At 39.5% G+C, this 17809-nt stretch overlaps 3 protein-coding genes across 5 annotated transcripts; 1 reads left to right on the top strand and 2 right to left on the bottom strand.

The window, feature by feature from the left end:
• The first annotated feature begins 1709 nt into the window (after positions 1–1709).
• Positions 1710–11430, top strand: LOC117623610 (kinesin-like protein KIN-4A). 3 transcript variants are annotated; one of them, XM_034354668.1, is made up of 26 exons: positions 1710–2203; positions 2853–2999; positions 3115–3264; positions 3373–3626; positions 3946–4133; positions 4218–4342; positions 4474–4510; positions 5026–5117; positions 5235–5345; positions 5575–5688; positions 5903–5996; positions 6138–6253; positions 6351–6449; positions 6536–6646; positions 6741–6857; positions 6963–7043; positions 7461–7532; positions 7928–8021; positions 8278–8309; positions 8399–8496; positions 8578–8676; positions 8845–9066; positions 9783–9945; positions 10056–10226; positions 10320–10628; positions 10853–11430. In XM_034354668.1, exons 1-25 carry the CDS (start codon positions 2087–2089, stop codon positions 10530–10532), a joined length of 3117 nt encoding a protein of 1038 aa, XP_034210559.1. In that variant the 5' UTR covers positions 1710–2086; the 3' UTR covers positions 10533–10628; positions 10853–11430. The 3 variants fall into 3 exon arrangements, with proteins under 3 accessions (XP_034210559.1, XP_034210569.1, XP_034210551.1); XM_034354678.1 differs by having other exon boundaries at positions 1735–2203; positions 6141–6253; XM_034354660.1 differs by having other exon boundaries at positions 1735–2203; positions 6123–6253.
• Positions 11431–11525: 95 nt separating this feature from the next.
• Positions 11526–13446, bottom strand: LOC117623631. Its single transcript, XM_034354685.1, has 2 exons — positions 13141–13446; positions 11526–12246 (listed from the first exon to the last, which is right to left on the bottom strand). Exons 1-2 carry the CDS (start codon positions 13303–13305, stop codon positions 11875–11877), a joined length of 537 nt encoding a protein of 178 aa, XP_034210576.1. The 5' UTR covers positions 13306–13446; the 3' UTR covers positions 11526–11874.
• A 694-nt stretch (positions 13447–14140) lies between these two features.
• Positions 14141–17597, bottom strand: LOC117623599 (probable inactive receptor kinase At5g67200). Its single transcript, XM_034354651.1, has 2 exons — positions 15932–17597; positions 14141–15078 (listed from the first exon to the last, which is right to left on the bottom strand). Exons 1-2 carry the CDS (start codon positions 17340–17342, stop codon positions 14447–14449), a joined length of 2043 nt encoding a protein of 680 aa, XP_034210542.1. The 5' UTR covers positions 17343–17597; the 3' UTR covers positions 14141–14446.
• Positions 17598–17809: the final 212 nt, after the last annotated feature.

The following is a 17809-nucleotide window of genomic DNA, read 5'->3' as shown; positions in this document are numbered from 1 at the left end:
CTAAGTGTATATAACATGTATATATGATATATTGGCAAGCTGGAAATTTACCAGAAATATTTGTCCACATTATGCAATGTACTCATTTGTGTCAAAATTTTGGTACTGCAACTTCCTACAAAACTGGAAACATGAAATTATATATCCCAACTTTGGCCCACCAGAAAAATAAAAATAAAAATTTGTTTGGCTTTCTGAGTATGATAATCTAGCTGACCTCCTTGTCCACAATATTTTTGTTTTTAAAGATCTTTTTTTCTTTCTTCTTCTATATATGGATTGGATATTTGGATCCCAATTCCAGATATGGTTTCACCCTTGTGAATTTTGATTAAAACAAAACAAGTATTAGCATCTACCATCTAAAATTGAAATGCAAACCTTCAATTACTCTCACTTTTGATGTCATTGATGGCTCTTGCTCATCTACTCCTAACAGTTGTTTTTAAATCCTCTAATTAAATAATTAATAAATAATGCAACCACCACAAGGGCTTTGCCTACCATTTACAATAGTTGTAATCAATAGCATACAAAGGGGAAAAAATTTAGGTGGAGAGAGACACATTTCTTTCAAAGAAATTTAACAAGACTTTGGGTGATTTTATTATCTAGTACCATAAACAACAAGATGAGCTGGATTTTTTTAAAAAAAGAAGTCACACCAGAGCATGATCCTTAAAGCAGCAAACTAAAAAGATGAGGTTTTTTTTTTTTTTTTTCAAACTGCTACAAATTCTGCAAAATCGTGGGGCCATCATCATCGGAGTCTGAGTGTGTGTTGTGTCTGAGTCTTCTTCTGACCCCCAGAGTGAGGGTGGGGCCCAGAGGGTTATGGACACTAAAAGGCCATGTGATGTGGGAGACCACCAGCTGGCACTGTCTAATTTGTGGGACTGGTCCTTCCGTCCACTCGCTTTACTCCTCCGGGTCCTCCCTCCCTAATACCTCTCTACCATCACTTTTTTCAACACTGGATCGGCCCCCTCCCCTAATTTTCTCTGGATGAACTTGACGTGTTTGCCCATTTGCCCTATATTTTGTGGTCCTAACGTGACGCGAAGTTACGAGTTCACATAAAATTTGATATGTTATGTTGGATGAGGGTTTGTTTTTCTAATATTTAGAATGTATGTATTAATAATTATACATGTATTATGATTGATTTGATTTGGATGAATTCTTAACGCTGCATTGACATTTCACCTTGTGCTTCCAAAGCACTACCAATTTCTCCAAAACATTATTCTAACAAGAGTTGTTTACGCCAGAGTGACTTGTCCTTGGCATTTCTCTTTTTATTAAATATTTTGCTACCGTTGATCAAACTATAGGCGACTTATCGAAGCATAACTCCTCTTCCTTTTACGAAACCCCAATTAATAACAGTTACAACACTCTATGTCACGTGGCAGCGTGGCTTGGTGGGCTGTGTCCGTCGCTTTTCCTTACCAAATTCCCGCGCCAAAACGGCACCGTCCGACGCCACAACAACACAAAAGAACAGAAAAGGGCAAGCTTTGTAATAACGCGGACACAAGCATGGGTGAGGTGGACAAATCACAGCTGGACAATTTCCTTTACGGGGGAAGGCCGGGTGAGAGACCGTTGTGAAAGGAGGAAGGGGCATTTTGGGAAAGAGTGACATAAAAGTTTAGAGAAGGGAACTGTGTGTGTTGTGGTGCAGTGAAGCGCAAGGAAAATGATAGTGGTGGTTGTCCCAGCAGTTACCCGCTCATTCCCCCAACTACCCTTCCCTTTCCTTTCTATTTTTACTCTCTCTCTCTCTCTCTCTCTCTCTCATGACTCTTCACTTCACAGCACAAAAAACACAGAGTCTGACCTGAATGAAAATCCCAATGAGAGCTGAGTTGAGCTGAGCCTCTTTCTCTCTCTTCCTTCATTCTTTCTTTTCTGGTTGCTGTTGTTGTTCCATCACTTTCCCTGTCTGCAATTCTCTCACTAAATTCACGGACAATGAGAACGGTTTGATCTCTCAAATCTCAAATACACACTCATCTCCTCAGAATTGAATCTTTCTTTTTTTTCTCCCTCTCGCTCGCTGTCTTCCCCTGTAGCTGTAGCCATGGAAGCAGGGGAAGATTGCTGTGTGAAAGTAGCGGTCCACATCCGGCCTCTCATCGGAGATGAGAAGCTCCAAGGCTGTAAAGATTGCGTCACTGTCGTCCCCGGCAAGCCTCAGGTACCTCACTCTAAAAAAAAGTCTTACTTTTTTCTCCATGGCCATTCTGGTGCATTCTTTCTCTCTCCTTGTTTGCTTTAATCTAGAGCTAACCCAGCTCTAGTTTTAGCTGACTGAGTAAAAAGAATCAAACTTTTGGGAGATCTGGATCCAAATGTGCTTACTGAGTAAGCCTCAGGATTGCATGCTTCACTCGGCAATTTGATTTTGGATCAGGATTCACATTAGCACCTTAAATTCATGTAATTTGTTTAGTTCCACAATTGGGAATTATTGATTGGCTGATATGGGGAATTATTTGGTCTCGAATTTACGCCGTAGATTTTGACCGGTGACAGATTTTCTGTTCGGCATAGCACCGTCCGGTCCTAATTAAAGCAAAGAAATGGTTTTGGATTATAATTAATAAAAAAGGAAATTTTGTTAATCTTAATTTATTTATTTATTGTTGGTGATTTCTCATTTGGTATCTGCAATATGTGGTGCCTATCACATTCATTGGTTTTCAGTTTTGCGTTCCGACGTATTTCATCAAATTCTAAAGTTCTGAACTCACTTGAGAGCAATGCCGACGTGTGCTACGGACCAAATTTGGACCCATGGGGCGTATTTATGTTTAATCTACGTGCTGATTGTGACAATGGTGCAGGTACAAATTGGCACACATTCATTTACTTTCGACAATGTCTACGGGAGTACCGGTTCGCCGTCATCTGCAATGTTTGAAGAATGTGTTGCTCCGCTGGTCGATGGATTGTTTCATGGATATAATGCTACTGTCCTAGCTTATGGTCAGGTACTTATATTTTCCATGGAGAGCTGAGGTTGCATGTCTTGCAGTTTACCGTCTTTTGTTAAGCCTCCCTTTGCAATTTAGTGTCCTAAGGGTTAGCATTTTTATTCTACTGCAGACAGGTTCTGGGAAAACATACACCATGGGCACTGGTTTCAGAGATGGTTGCCAAACTGGAATTATCCCTCAAGTTATGAATGTATTATTTAGCAAAATCGAAACTCTAAAGCATCAAACTGAATTCCAGTTGCATGTTTCTTTTATTGAGGTTTGTTATGGTGTTTTATTCTTAATTTTGTTGTAAAAGTTCCATTCTCCATGTTTTTATGTACCGTGTTGCATTAGTGAAATCTAACTAGGATATTTTGATGCAAAGATTCTCAAAGAAGAAGTACGAGATTTGCTGGATCCTAGTTTTTTGAGCAAACCAGAAGGTGCAAACGGGCATGTGGGGAAAGTAACAGTCCCTGGAAAGCCACCAATACAAATTCGAGAATCATCAAATGGTGTTATTACACTGGCAGGATCCACTGAACTCAGTGTTAGTACGCTAAAAGAAATGGCTGCTTGCCTGGAACAAGGATCTTTGAGCAGGGCAACAGGGAGTACAAATATGAACAATCAATCAAGGTAACTTATGGGCCTTCCTTTTCCTTTTAAGTTATGTGTATTTTTCCTTAATTATGGAACGTATACAAACTGGTAATATATATTTGCATAGGTGAAAAGACTTATTTCTTGTGAAATTTTTGTAAAATGTGGAAAGACAACGTATGTGCTATATGCCTTTCAATGCTTGAGAAATAATTGGTCCTTTCCAAAATCCTTTCTCGATTTCTTTTGACTTGTTTTGTTAAAATCTTCCTGAGATTCAATTGTCTATCAAGATGGGTTCTGCATTAAGTCCCCGGGGTTTAATGACTTGTTCCTTTTATGCTTATGTCTATAGCCGTTCACATGCCATCTTCACCATCACATTAGAGCAAATGCATAAGGTCAACCCGACATGTTCTGGCAACAACGGGGTTAGCGAGAGTATGAACGAAGAATATCTATGTGCCAAGTTGCATTTGGTAGATCTTGCTGGGTCTGAGCGCGCAAAGAGGACAGGTTCTGATGGTTTGCGTTTTAAGGAAGGTAAATATATTGTTTGTTACTTTTTGTGTCTAAAGCGCATTTATGTAATACATTTTCATGTGGATATACTTTTTTCTTAAACAGGAGTTCATATTAATAAGGGTCTTCTTGCACTTGGTAATGTTATCAGTGCACTTGGTGATGAGAAGAAGCGCAAAGAAGGTGTTCATGTTCCTTATCGAGATAGTAAACTTACTCGGCTTTTGCAGGTTTGATTCCATTCAAAAATTTCTAAAACCTTGTGGTAGAACGTGTGACAAATGTTCTTGACAAAATCATGTGAAAATGTTTAGCAGTGTTTGTTGTTTAATTGTGGTTTGGTGTCTGTTGATTTTTGCAGGACTCACTTGGTGGTAACAGCCGAACTGTTATGATAGGTAACTTTATTAAATTTCTTTTTCCCGTGTTAAAAATTTTGGTGCTTGCTCTAGGCATATTTGATTTTGTTTTGGTATGCCCCATGGAATGTATCTCTTTTTTAGAAGTCACCTGAATGTGATCTTACTAATATCCCTTAGGACTTTTTTTTTTTTTTTTGAAAAGAAACGATTTGTATTAACACCTGCATCTATAGGCTTAAAACCTTATTTCTTCTTTTCTTCTCAATATTTTATAGTTTGTGCAAGCAATGTCATAAATCTGAGATTATCAAATCTTTGTTTTTCTCGTTTGGTCCTATATATCTAAGTTCTCACATCTGATTGTCAATTCAATTTTCCTTTCTCATCTTGCCACTCATTCATCTCACGTGCTGTTGAAAACCGTTTAGTGTAATGTAGAAAGTTCAATTTTGTTTAATGACAGCAGAAGGGATGTTACAAGAACCCTATCTGCTGATGGCATGATCTGTCTGTCCACTTGATACTATCATGATTTTCCTTATGTCATACAGCCTGCATCAGTCCTGCTGATATCAATGCTGAGGAAACCCTAAACACTTTAAAGTATGCAAATCGTGCTCGCAATATCCAAAATAAGCCTATTGTAAGTTGTTCAGAATAAATTCTTATTCATAATTTTCTTAGTTTTTACCGCTGTAGGTACAGATTTCTGCCTTTGTGCCATTGTCATTTATGTAACTTTTCTGATTTATTGTAACAGGTAAACAGAGATCCCATGTCCAGTGAGATGCTGAAGATGCGCCAACAACTAGAGTATTTGCAAGCTGAACTTTGTTCACGTGGAGGAGGATCTTCTTCTGATGAAATACAGGTATATTAATATTACTCTTCTGTGAATCGTTGTGTTGGAATTCTTCCATCCAGGGTTAGACTTACCCCAGTTGCATCATTGTGTGGCCAGTATGGTGATATTTTATATATAAAAAAAGGAATAAATGATAAAACTGCAATTAATTCTTTAGTACTAGAAGAATAGATTAAATTGTTATTTTCTTTAATATATTTATTTCAATTTCTAAGCGATTTCACGAATTCTGTAGGTTCTCAAGGAAAGGATTACTTGGCTCGAAGCTGCTAATGAGGATCTTTGTCGGGAACTTCATGAATACCGTAGTAAATGCACTGGTGTAGAGCAGTTGGAAAGAGATGGTCACGTATGTGTTACACGCTTTAGTAGAGATTCACGCTGTTCTTTAATCTTATTTCTTTCCAGTACTAATATATATGACTTTGACTTGTACTTGTTTTCGTTTCTTATTTCACTTTGTAATCTATACTTTTTTTGGTTGTGAATTATCGTTAAAGTAGGACTCGGCATATATAATCAGCTAGACAGGTACATTTGTTAATCTAAAACCTCATTTTCAGGTTGGTAGTACGTGCTCTGTAAAAAGTGATGGCCTTAAAAGGGGTTTGCAAAGTATAGAATCAGCTGACTACCAAATGGGTGAAGCAATAACAGGTATCACTTATCTCTGTTTAGGACTTCCTTGACAACATTTTATTTTCTCAATAAAATCAGCTGCAGCTATGTGAGCACCTATAAGCCACATGCATCTTTAGTGTTGGGGAAATTCATATAGTGTAGGATGTCATATTGTAGCAGGTGATTCCCAGGAAATTGATGAGGAAGTAGCAAAAGAGTGGGAGCACAACATTCTGCAAAATACTATGGACAAAGAGTTGCATGAATTGAATAAACGTCTACAGCAGAAGGAGGTATGGTCTGAGTGTGTATATTGTTTGGGATCACATGAAAACATCATTAGTGACTTCTCAGGTATTATGTGTGACTTTACGTTTGACGTCTGTGCAGTCGGAAATGAAGTTTATTGAAGGTTCTGACACTGTGGCACTCAAGCAGCACTTTGGAAAGAAAATCATGGAACTTGAAGATGAGAAAAGAGCTGTGCAGGTTAACTTAAAGCCTTTGAACTCGTCGGTGTTTTTCTTGGGAGAACTGATATTCACTTGTTGTTCTTTACTTGTTTCATACTGCAGCAAGAGAGGGACCGGTTGCTGGGTGAAGTTGAAAATCTTGCTAATAGTGATGGACAAGCACAGAAATTGCAAGATGTCCATTCCCAGAAGTTAAAGGCACTTGAGGCACAGGTACCATACTTTTCTACCAGAAAGCTGTTTCACTTTGGATAAGCAGGGGACTTGTAATCCAAATGTTTCATCTTTTACAATGTTTACATATCAGATTCTGGATCTTAAGAAGAAACAAGAGAGCCAGGTTCAGCTACTGAAGCAAAAACAAAAAAGTGATGAAGCAGCAAAGCGACTGCAAGATGAAATCCAGTCAATAAAGGCACAAAAGGTTTAGACTCATCATGCTGTTAAAATATCTTCATAGTTTAGTCTTAATAAGGATAATATTTTCTCTGCATCTACTGCTATTATTCAATATTTTTTTAAATTCCAGGTTCAATTGCAACATAGGATAAAACAAGAAGCAGAACAATTTCGGCAGTGGAAAGCCTCTCGAGAGAAGGAATTGCTGCAGGTATTTACTTTTTTCCTTTGTTTCCTTGTCCTGCTAACTTTTGAAGTTATATGGAAGTTCACAAGTCTGAAGCTCCTGCTATTGTTTCATGTCATTTTACATAAAATTAAATAAATATAGTGCAGTGGTGAGAGCCATATCTTTTATGATTTATTATGATTTATTAATCTTTAGCAGGAGTGAGAGCCATTGGCCTTTGTAACAGGAAACAGAGACCGATCACCTTTATATTTAGTAGTATATGCATATTTAAATTTGTATGAAGTGTTAGCACTTTATGTATTTATGCATCAATGCTATAACAGTAGAGGATGGAAATGAGCATTTCCACGTCTTAATTACTTTCTTATCTGAACTGAATTTGATTTCCTGTATTAATTCATGCTCCCTACTTTGGTTTTACTTTCACTATAATAGTTACGGAAAGAGGGCAGGAGAAATGAATATGAAAGGCATAAGCTGCAAGCATTAAATCAACGCCAGAAAATGGTGAGTATATCTCAGTTGCCTATTTATTTAGTTGTCCTTTCAAAGATCTCAATGCTAAGTCTGACCAGCAATGTAATTTTCTGATTATTAACTTCTGAGATTCCAACCTGTGACATGTTACTTTCCCTTATTAAGATCAAATCTAATTTGGGAAAATTATCTGAATTGCTATCTTCAAGAAGTTATGGGTGCTTCTCTTTAATGAGAGAGTTACAGTATAATATTGGAGAGTTTTCAAGCTACATGGGCCCTAGAGTTGTGGCATTTTAGTATGCAGAGTTGATTTCCTCTACTTGATATATCTTAATAAACAGAGAAAGTGGGACAAATTCACTAAGACCATGGTTGCAACATAATATAATGGTAGTTGAAGTGAATACTGTCCTTTCTTTCAGGTTCTTCAAAGAAAGACTGAAGAGGCTGCAATGGCTACCAAGAGGCTGAAAGAATTGCTAGAAGCTCGTAAATCTTCTGCTCGTGACAGCTCAGGTATGCTTTGTTTTCTATTATAATATTATAATGTTTGAAGGCTGCACTTCTGGACACCCATTGCATTCATAAATGCATTGGTTCTCTCAGATGAGGTATTGAAAGATTAAATTCACTTTCATATGTAATCACCAAATTTCTAAAATTACCTCAATTGAGAAGAAATGTCTTCTTTATAACATAGGGTCTTCACACTTCACAGCATGGGCCTTCTCCTTTAATATTTATACTTTCTAATTGTGTATACTTTTACCAGCTGTTGCCAACGGAAATGGGACACATTTACAGGTAATGCTCTTTGTTTCCTCTTCTTTCCATATGTTTTATGTTCTTCCCTTTGAATTTTTGAATCTTTCTAACTCAAGTTCCACCACTAGAGCAATGAGAAATCCTTACAACGGTGGCTTGATCACGAGCTTGAAGTCATGGTGAATGTGCATGAAGTTCGTCATGAATATGAGAAACAAAGTCAAGTGTATGCATAAATATATGTTCATTTAATACTGAATTGTATATAGTATTGGAGAGTTTATTAATTAAAAGCTGTAATATGCAGACGAGCTGCACTGGCAGAAGAGTTGGCCATGCTGAAGCAATTAAACGAATTCGCTTCAAAGGGCCTTAGTCCTCCAAGAGGAAAGAATGGCTTTGCCAGGTATGTTTCGTATTAAACACTTATATCTACATAATTCTGTCTTCTTCCCGTTTTATAGTTTGGAATTTGATGAAAAGGTTAGCATGAAACAGATGGAATAGTAGAATGTAAATATTTTTCTGTCTCTCTCTCTCTCTGGTGGTTTATTTCTGTATTTTGTTTGTTCAGGGTGTCCTCCATGTCACCGAATGCAAGAATGGCCAGAATATCTTCACTTGAGAACATGCTTAGCATATCATCAAACTCACTTGTGGCGATGGCATCGCAACTTTCAGAGGCAGAAGAACGGGAGCGTGCCTTTACCAACCGTGGACGTTGGAACCAATTGCGCTCAATGGCAGATGCAAAGAACTTGCTTCAATATATGTTCAATTCTCTTGCAGATACAAGGTGTTTTTTTGACCTAGTGTTCTGAATGATTTTATTTTACTTTTTATTTTTGTTATGGTGTTCTATGATGGTTGTGAAAGGTGCAATATGAATATCTACACATTAGTCTGGCATTGTTCAACATTTTTTTTTAAATTTTGATGATAAACTAGAAAAAGGTTTAGAAATGTCAAGTTAGGAGGTCTGCAACATATTATGGCGTCTCTCTTTTATGTAAAAAGGAAAAAGAAATATTAGCATGTAATTGGTAAAGATAACTTGGAAGCATGTAGGACTGGATTTAGAAGGGTAGATGATAGACCACAGTGGGAGAGGTGTATATCTGTTCCTCATAATCCATACTTTTACCTGCTCATTGCCTCTCTGATAGAGATCAGAAATTTTTTAATCTCCAACAAATAATTTAATTTCCAAAAAATAATATTTACATGGTGACATAAAATAAAAGGGATAGCATTCTCTACAAGGAATGTCAGTTGTATTGCAAAATTAGTTAGCTTATTAATTAATGAACATAAACCATAGATCCACTATCACTATATATTACTACCCAATTTGTCAAATAAATTGATCATGCTGTCATATTTAAGTATACTTTAGAAAATTCACAACTTAATAGATCTTACTACCACGTTGCATATTTCTTGCAAATTATCGTGTGAGTGATATTTAAATTCTGCAGTTGAAATTCTAAGTATCATTTCACATGCTGACAGGTGCCAATTATGGGAGAAAGAAATGGAAATGGATGAAATGAAAGAGCATCTCAAAGAACTCGTAGGTTTGTTGCGGCAGAGTGAGACACGAAGAAAGGAAGTTGAGAAGGAACTAAAATTGAGAGAGCAAGCTGTTGCAACTGCATTGGCAACATCAGCCTCGGTGAGAATATTAGTCATTATGTGATATTTCCTCTAATGCTTCTTCTCATACTCTTCTTAAGCTTGGCTCAAGTATGTGAAGGATTGTTTTTATGTCTTTATGTCTTTTAGGCCGACCACCATCAGGGGAACTCGCACAATTCACTGAAACACTGTGCTGATGACACAAGTGGTCCCTTGTCCCCAATCTCTGTGCCAGCACAAAAACAGCTGAAATATACAGCAGGAATTGTTAACGGCTCTGTCAGAGAATCGATAGCTTTCATAGATCAGACACGAAAGGTCAATTTCATCCTCCTTTCAATTATAGAATTGGGCCCTGTTTTCTGTTTTCAGCTAAGAAAACTAAGAAAACGGGATTTGCTGTTAGTGCAGATGGTACCCATCGGGCAGTTGCCAACAAAAAAACTAGCAGTTATAGGACAGGCTGGGAAGCTATGGAGGTGGAAGAGGAGTCATCACCAGTGGTTAGTACAATTCAAATGGAAATGGCAGAAGCCTTGGAGACTCTCAGAATGGATTAGGCACAGTGATGAAACAATCATGAGGGCCAAACCTCGTTTACAAGCTCGGTCAGATGTGATGTGATGTTCTGCAGTCACCAGCCTATTGTTGCCCAAATTTCATCTTTGACCTAAGTATCATCCCAACGCATGGCATGGGAAAACAGAGAATCAAGTGCAGGTACCATAAAATTACGATTAAGAATCTCATATGTATCAAATAATATCTCCAGTTACACAACTGAAAAAAATGTAGAAATATGTACTTTGTAGCAGTAGGATCTCTGAAGTGTACTTGGCACTTCGAGAATCTCGTAAGTGCCTAGTACATGACTGCGGATCAGTTCGTTCAACAGGATAGTTCAGCACAGTGATTGACCTACTTTGACTTTTAAAATAATGCAGTGTGCTATAAGTAGCTGTTGAGGATCTTTGCTACTGTCATGGATGAGTTTATTTTGGAAAGCATAGGTTTGTTATCGAAAATTTTGCAATGGTTACTGCACTCGGAGCATCTTGTAAAGCTGTGTTGATGCTGCCGATGATATACTGCTAGCTAGAAGACGACACCAACGGTGCAAAACTGCAAGTGGTGGTATACTGGTGAAAGAAGAAATCGAGCCATCTGATGTTATAGTACATTTCTGTTAATAACAACACAACATGAGAGGAAATCCTTCAAGTTACAGAAATATGTGTAAAGGGGTCTGCGTTTTTTTCCTTTTCCAGGACAAATTTGTAACTTTTTGGGCTAAGCCTTTAGAATGTTTATTGTGTGTACGCACAACATTTGACACCATGTAGCATTTTCTGTTGCATCACAGTTTTCGACGAAAGGGAAATTCTTTTGTAGATTCTTTTTTTCTTTTTTTCTTTGTGCAAGCCTTATAGTCGTTCTATTGGAAAGATTGCTTCTTGTATGCCTATTTGTAATAAAACAAAGGCATTGAATCAAACTAGAGGCTCCTCTGCCATTTTCTTAATTTTCTTTTCCTTTTCATTTATATTCTCGACACATGCATGCAATCATACTTTGGCGGCCTTGATTAGAACACCATTTATATACAAAAAGAAAACAGAAGTTTGCAACATCATCTGTCCAATTTGTTCATTAACTATTTCCTTGTGAAAATGTGTGATTACTACAAGTATTACATGATTCCAAACTAATCATACTAGGGAACAAATTTTATCAATATACTCCAATCCAACTGAAACAAGATCTTCATATCCTAAACCAAAATATTCATATGTTCTGCTTCCTATGAGTCAATATCTAACAATGCGGCCATTAGAGAAGCTGGAATCAAGAGCAACTAGAATCTGCATCAGGAGCATCGCAGATGCATATCAACAGAGGCACATATCATATGCATCTAGAGGAGCATCGCAGAAGAGGGCTTATATTCACTCCATGCATGTGCACATTAAGTTTGGCCACACCAATATGCATAGTGCTTGTCTTTGCGATGATTACTAACAAGACCTCCACACTGTAAACAAATGAAGCTACTCCCATCTGAAAATGCATCCAATACAATCTGCATCCTGCCACTTTCCGCTAGTATAGAAGTTCCTTGAGCATCAGGTCCAAGTCCAACTGATGGGCCACCCTCGTCACCTGATGCTGGTTCAGTTTTGGAAGGATGGACTTCAGCAATTGCACACTCAGCAAACAAAGAAGCTAGTTGATCAACAGCAGAGCTTTCTTGCAATCTACTTCTGTACAGCTCACGAGCACGATGTAAGGACTCAAATACAGCCTCATCCCCACCTCTTGTTCTCATTGCCATAACAACCTGTTCCAAATACTAAATTAGTATGTGACGAAGGTTCTCCATGGACAGCTTCCTCTTGATTCTTAAGGCTTCCAACAACGTACATATGTCATCTCCTCATAACAGCTCAATGCTTTTATTATGAATGCAGGAGTGTCTCCATATAGGCACACAACAAAAAGTACCCAAGGATCGCATCTGGACAGGGCTTTACCAGACCAAAGCCCCACGCAAGATTAGATGAATAAGCAAATGATAACCCTAAACTCTCAGGAGAACCTTCGGAGAGCGCCATGCATCTTAGAGGGGTTTTGGACCAAAGATTGAGCTTCTTAGAAAAAAAGTTCAATTTCACAGTTGGTTTTCATCAGTAAAAAGTGTTCAAATTGTTGCTCAATCAATTTACACTAAAAGCTCCAATCCAAATCTTTTCTTCCAAATGCATGACTACAAATGCAACATTAAATTTAGGGTTTGCCTCACATTTGGGAATTGGGATGACAACCCCAAACTCCATAACTATCCTAGTTTCCAACACTACCATTTTGCCAGTTGTTCGGTACTATAGGGATGGATGGTTAGGCACTGGAAATAGGAAGTAAGATAATTCTCTTTTCCTATCTAACCATTTAAGGCAGCCACTCGTGTTGAGTTTTGAAAATCCAATAGGAAGAACCAATGTTGTCAACAACTAGTCACTTTTAGCAATACAGTACAAACCCTAAGAAGACCAACCAAAAGAAAGAGATTCTTTTTCAATAAAGAGTAGCACTTCAGTGATTTGAGATGCTAAAAACTCACAAAATTAAAAATTAAATCAATGCCATTCCATTTCTATGGACAATACAAATCAAACCGAAGAAAAATTGAAGGTGATGAAGGAGAGAATAAAAACTTGATGAAGTTAAAGATTACCGCTTGGAGGGCCTGCGATGGCTTGCCTTGATTGAGGAGCTGGCGAGCCAATGCGAGAAAGTCCCTTAAGACGTCGCCTTGGCCGGCGTCGGACGGCAGCTCCGGCTGCCCAATCGCCGTCGTCTCCATCTCCATCATCTCCGCGTCCGTACGGTCCATGTTCATGTTGTCATTCTCTGTTCTCTTAATGATATTTGTACGCCGATTGCAGATTTTCTTTTTGATATATTTTTGGTAAAAAATGAAGAACCTCTGAAAACTGGACGATTCTAGCAAATTCTTCACGTTACGGTAGGCTTCATCGCCGTGTCTCAGTGACTGATGTTTTGATGTTATGGGCTTCAGTTCAGCTCATTCTTTTCCAGGCCTCTTTACATTTTGGGCTTCTTTCCTTGGATGACCCATATAACAGCTTCCAGTCCAGTACACATTTTTCAACGATCATGCACATTCAGTTTTCTTTCTTTAAATTTTTCTTTTTTAATTATATATAACAGTTCTGATTTCTTGGACTACAAGGGTCCAAGAGATTTGTGGTCACTCACCGTTGGATGTAAATTCAACGGTTCACTCACTCTTGCACTCATTTTAAGAATTTTTTTTGAACCATTGAATTAATATCCAACGGTGGGTAACCACAATATCTTAGACTCCTGTGGTCCAAGAGATCGAAACTATTATATATAATACTAGCGATATCAGGGAAAGAATGGAATTAAACACGGTGCAGGATAGGAATTGAACACATGATTTCAGATGCACGAAGGACATTCTAAACCACTCAGATTACAAGCCCATTACGAAACACAGTTATGTACTGCATTCATGCCCACCTACCTTCATCAATTGAATTTATAACTTGATAGGCTCCTTATCATTTAGTTTATAAATTACAAGAAGCAATCATATGCATATGCCCATTCCTGTGGCTTCAGTTTATATGCATTTTATTTCCTTAGTTTATGAAATCTAACTTCTAGACACATACATGCCACTCAAATTGGGTAAGCACAAAAGTGTGCAATATCTTATCAGTTAGGGCATTTTTCTTGCAGACAAAAGCTGAATGAGAAGAGTGGTCCTTACCAGACTGACCATATATACATATACAATGCAGCAAAAACAAATGGGCAAGAAGAAACACGTGCCTCCATCCACCATGCACATGAAAGGTAAAGATCACAAACAATGCTGCAGAAAAAAGTAAGAATTAATAATATAGCTAGCATGTGTGCTCCATCTATTTTCTTTTCTATAAAATAATTAATTAATACTCCTAGTTTGGTACAGCGGTAACCCTAACTAGCTAGGGCACACCAGTCACAATCTGAGGGTCCATTAATTCATTGTCATCTTCCATGGATGCACTCTCTTTAATCTCCTGTAACATCTTCAACACCTGCCACATTGTTGGCCTCTGCTCAGGCGATGTTGAGCTACAAGCTATGGCCACCTCTACCAGCATCCCCATCCTGCTATTGCCTTCCCCATCTTGATCATGCTGATCATCTTCCCTCATGGACATGACCCATTCCACCATATCAGTGGGCACCAAAACTTGGTGATGTGATGGAGGCTTCCCTGTGAGAAGCTCCACCAACAAAATCCCAAATGCATAGACATCAGACTTTGAAGTTGGTTGGTGCTTTTGTTGATGATCATCGTGATCGTTCAATGAGTTTATGCGAATCTCGGGGGCTTTGTAAGCAGCAGAATCTGGCTCCTCCTCGGATGTTAGGGTGGTGGTGGCAAGAACAGAGAGGCAGTAGTCGGTGAGACATGCCTCGAAGTCAGGGCCAAGGAGGACATTGGAGGACTTGAGATTGCCGTGGACAAGCCTCCATGCTTGGTGAATGTAGGAGAGGCCTTGTGCTACGTCCTCTGCTATTTTCAAGCATGATGTCCAGTGCAGCGGCTTTGCCCTTGTGGATTTTGTTCCTGCAGTTCAATTTTGGACGTGCCCATGTAGCACATTCATTATAAGGAACTTAATTTTAGGATGCTAATTAGCAATAACTTGGAAATGGATGTAATGTATGCCAATCCCTCCCTCTGGAAAACAGCACTGACAATTTTAGTGTAGAAATTACCATACTCAAACAAAGAAAACATAGTCAACGGACGATTTTTTCAGTGTGGCAGTAACAACACATAATCTACTCATATATAATATGTGTATATTTATTAAGCATATACGCCACACGAGACGAACAATGTGGCCATGTTACGTACGCATACAAAATTTATCGAATCAAAGAGTGTTGATGACATAGATTGAGGGGTTGGTGGATTGAAAATATAAACAGAAGGCCAGTCAGATCAAATTAAGCAGTCGGTTTTTCCTTATCGTATCTATATGGAATCACGGGAACCAGCCAAGGGGGAAAGAAAAAGAAGGAGAAAATCCAAAATCTGTCAATTTTTTGATGAAGAAAAGGTTAAGCAAGTAATGTGAATTGGGCAAGCAAGCCAACAATATGGTCAATATATTATTATTCATGTCAATTCCCAACGACGTCGTCGTCTTAATCAAAAGCAAAGATTCTCGGCGTTGATTGAGAAAAAGGTACCTCAAGAAACAACCAAATCTAATGGCATCACCACAATGTCTTAATAATCCAATTCTCCTAATGATAACCCAAAAAGCTTACGTGTCCATTTCCTATTGGGTTTCCCAAATTCTTTACTTCACAAAATAGTCAAAGCATCAGACATTGGTCAAACTCAAACTGAGTTAACACAACCGAGTAAGCAAAATGAAGATTGAAGCAGAGCAAAACAGAGCATTTACCGTGAATGAGAGAGAAGAGGCTGCCATTGGGCTGATAATCGTAGACGAGGAGCCGCTCATCCTTGGCCTGAAAATAAGCTCTGAGAGGAACCAAGTTGGGATGTCTAAGCCCGCCCACCGCCTCCATGTGCCTCTCGAACACCTCTCTGCTAGTCCCGCCCAACTTCCCGGCGTCCAGCCTCTTCACGCTCACAATCAGACGGTTGTCCAGCACCGCCTTGTACGTCGTCCCGATGGTGCCTTTCCCCAACATCTCCGCCGAGGCCCTCATCAGTTGGTCCAGCGAGTACAGCTGCGACTCGCCGGCGCAGAACATTAAGCTCCCGCTCTTCACCACTTGAATCCCCTGTACCCTCTTCACCTTCTGCTCTAACTCCTCCTCTAGTTGCACCACTACCGCCGCATGCGCATCAGAGCTTGCCGGACTCGCAATGTCGGTCTTCCGGTGGGTTTGAGGTTTCCTCTGTTTCTTCAAAGCCATTACGAAGAAGAGAAGAGAACAGATCAAGACGAAGACGCCTGAAGAGAACCCAATAATGACGGCGATTCTTCTGTGCCTTTTTCGACTCGGCTGAGTCAACTCAACGCCCTGGACTTCCTGTGCAGTGCTCTGCCCGAGTGCTCTTGTGGGAGGTGGAGCTTCATGAGCTGGGGTTGGACCAAAAAAAGGCGCAGCGGGGTGGCATTCTTTGTTTACAAGCTCGCCGCAGAGACCTGGGTTCCATGAAAACGCCGTCGGCCCGAAGCGTAGAAGAGTCGGAGTGACGGGGATTACCCCGGTAAGGTTGTTTCCGGAGACATTGAAGGTTCGGAGAGAAGACTGGTTCAGAGCCGGGACCGGTCCGGTGAACCGGTTCCAGTCGAGCCGGAGATAGTAGAGCCGGTCTAGACCGGTGATGAGAAAGGCGGGCAATGGACCGGTGAGGTTGTTGAAGGAGAAGTCGAGGGTTCGGAGGCGGTGGAGGGACGAGAGCGAAGGCGGAAGAGAACCCACGAAGGAGTTGCGGTCGAGGAAGAGGGTTTTGAGGTTGGTGAGGCCAGAGAGGTCGGGGATGGGTCCAGTGAGCGAGTTGTTTTGCAGACTCAGGACTCTGAGTTGGTCTAAGCGAGTCAGGGTGTTGGGTGCGAAAATGCCACCGAGATTCTGAGATTGGATTATGAGACGGACTATTTTGGACTGGGCGCATTGGACACCTGGCCAGCGGCAGAGCTGGAGGGTGGTGGTGTTTGACGAGAAGGGAAGAGCGTTGTGTAAATCTGCTTTGGATTTGAATGCAAGGAGAGCAACAACATCATCGTCTGAGACAGAGGGTGATTGAGTGAGTGCAGGCCTGGAAGAAGAAACTGTGGAGGCGCAGAGTGAGAGCAGAACAATGGTTGACAAAAGAAGGGGTTGCCATTTCTTGAGCATTGTTGAACTGAAGAAACAGAGGGTGCCTTGTTTTGTGTTTTACAGAGAACATAAAAATATGAGAAGAAAGAAGAACAAGGAACTGCAGAAGGTGACAAAAGGATGTAAGAGGAGCGCAGGGGTAGCAGGTGTCGGACTGGAAAGCTCAGAATCACGTGAAAGTAAGTTCCCAAGGAAGGACAGGAGGAGACGGGCCAAGGAGGGGGTAAATTGAGGGTGCAACGTGGAATTGAAATAATTATAATATTCATATGGGGCCGGACACAACAATATTATAACATACATATCATTTTGTCATTTTGATTTTCTGACAAGAAAACTGTTGTATATGATTAAGTTTATTTCAGGAAATTAAGAATGAATTTCCACATACTCTTTTATGCGTTTTAAGGAGCAAGAATATGTCAAAATGTGTGTCGGTCAAACAAGAAAAACCCTACGCCAGAGTGGAGATCTAATCATCTGAA

Source organism: Prunus dulcis, chromosome 1, assembly GCF_902201215.1.
Source record: "Prunus dulcis chromosome 1, ALMONDv2, whole genome shotgun sequence".
NCBI classification, from domain to species: domain Eukaryota; kingdom Viridiplantae; phylum Streptophyta; class Magnoliopsida; order Rosales; family Rosaceae; genus Prunus; species Prunus dulcis.
Note: the sequence above shows the minus strand (reverse complement) of the source record. Positions and strands in the feature narration are given on the sequence as shown.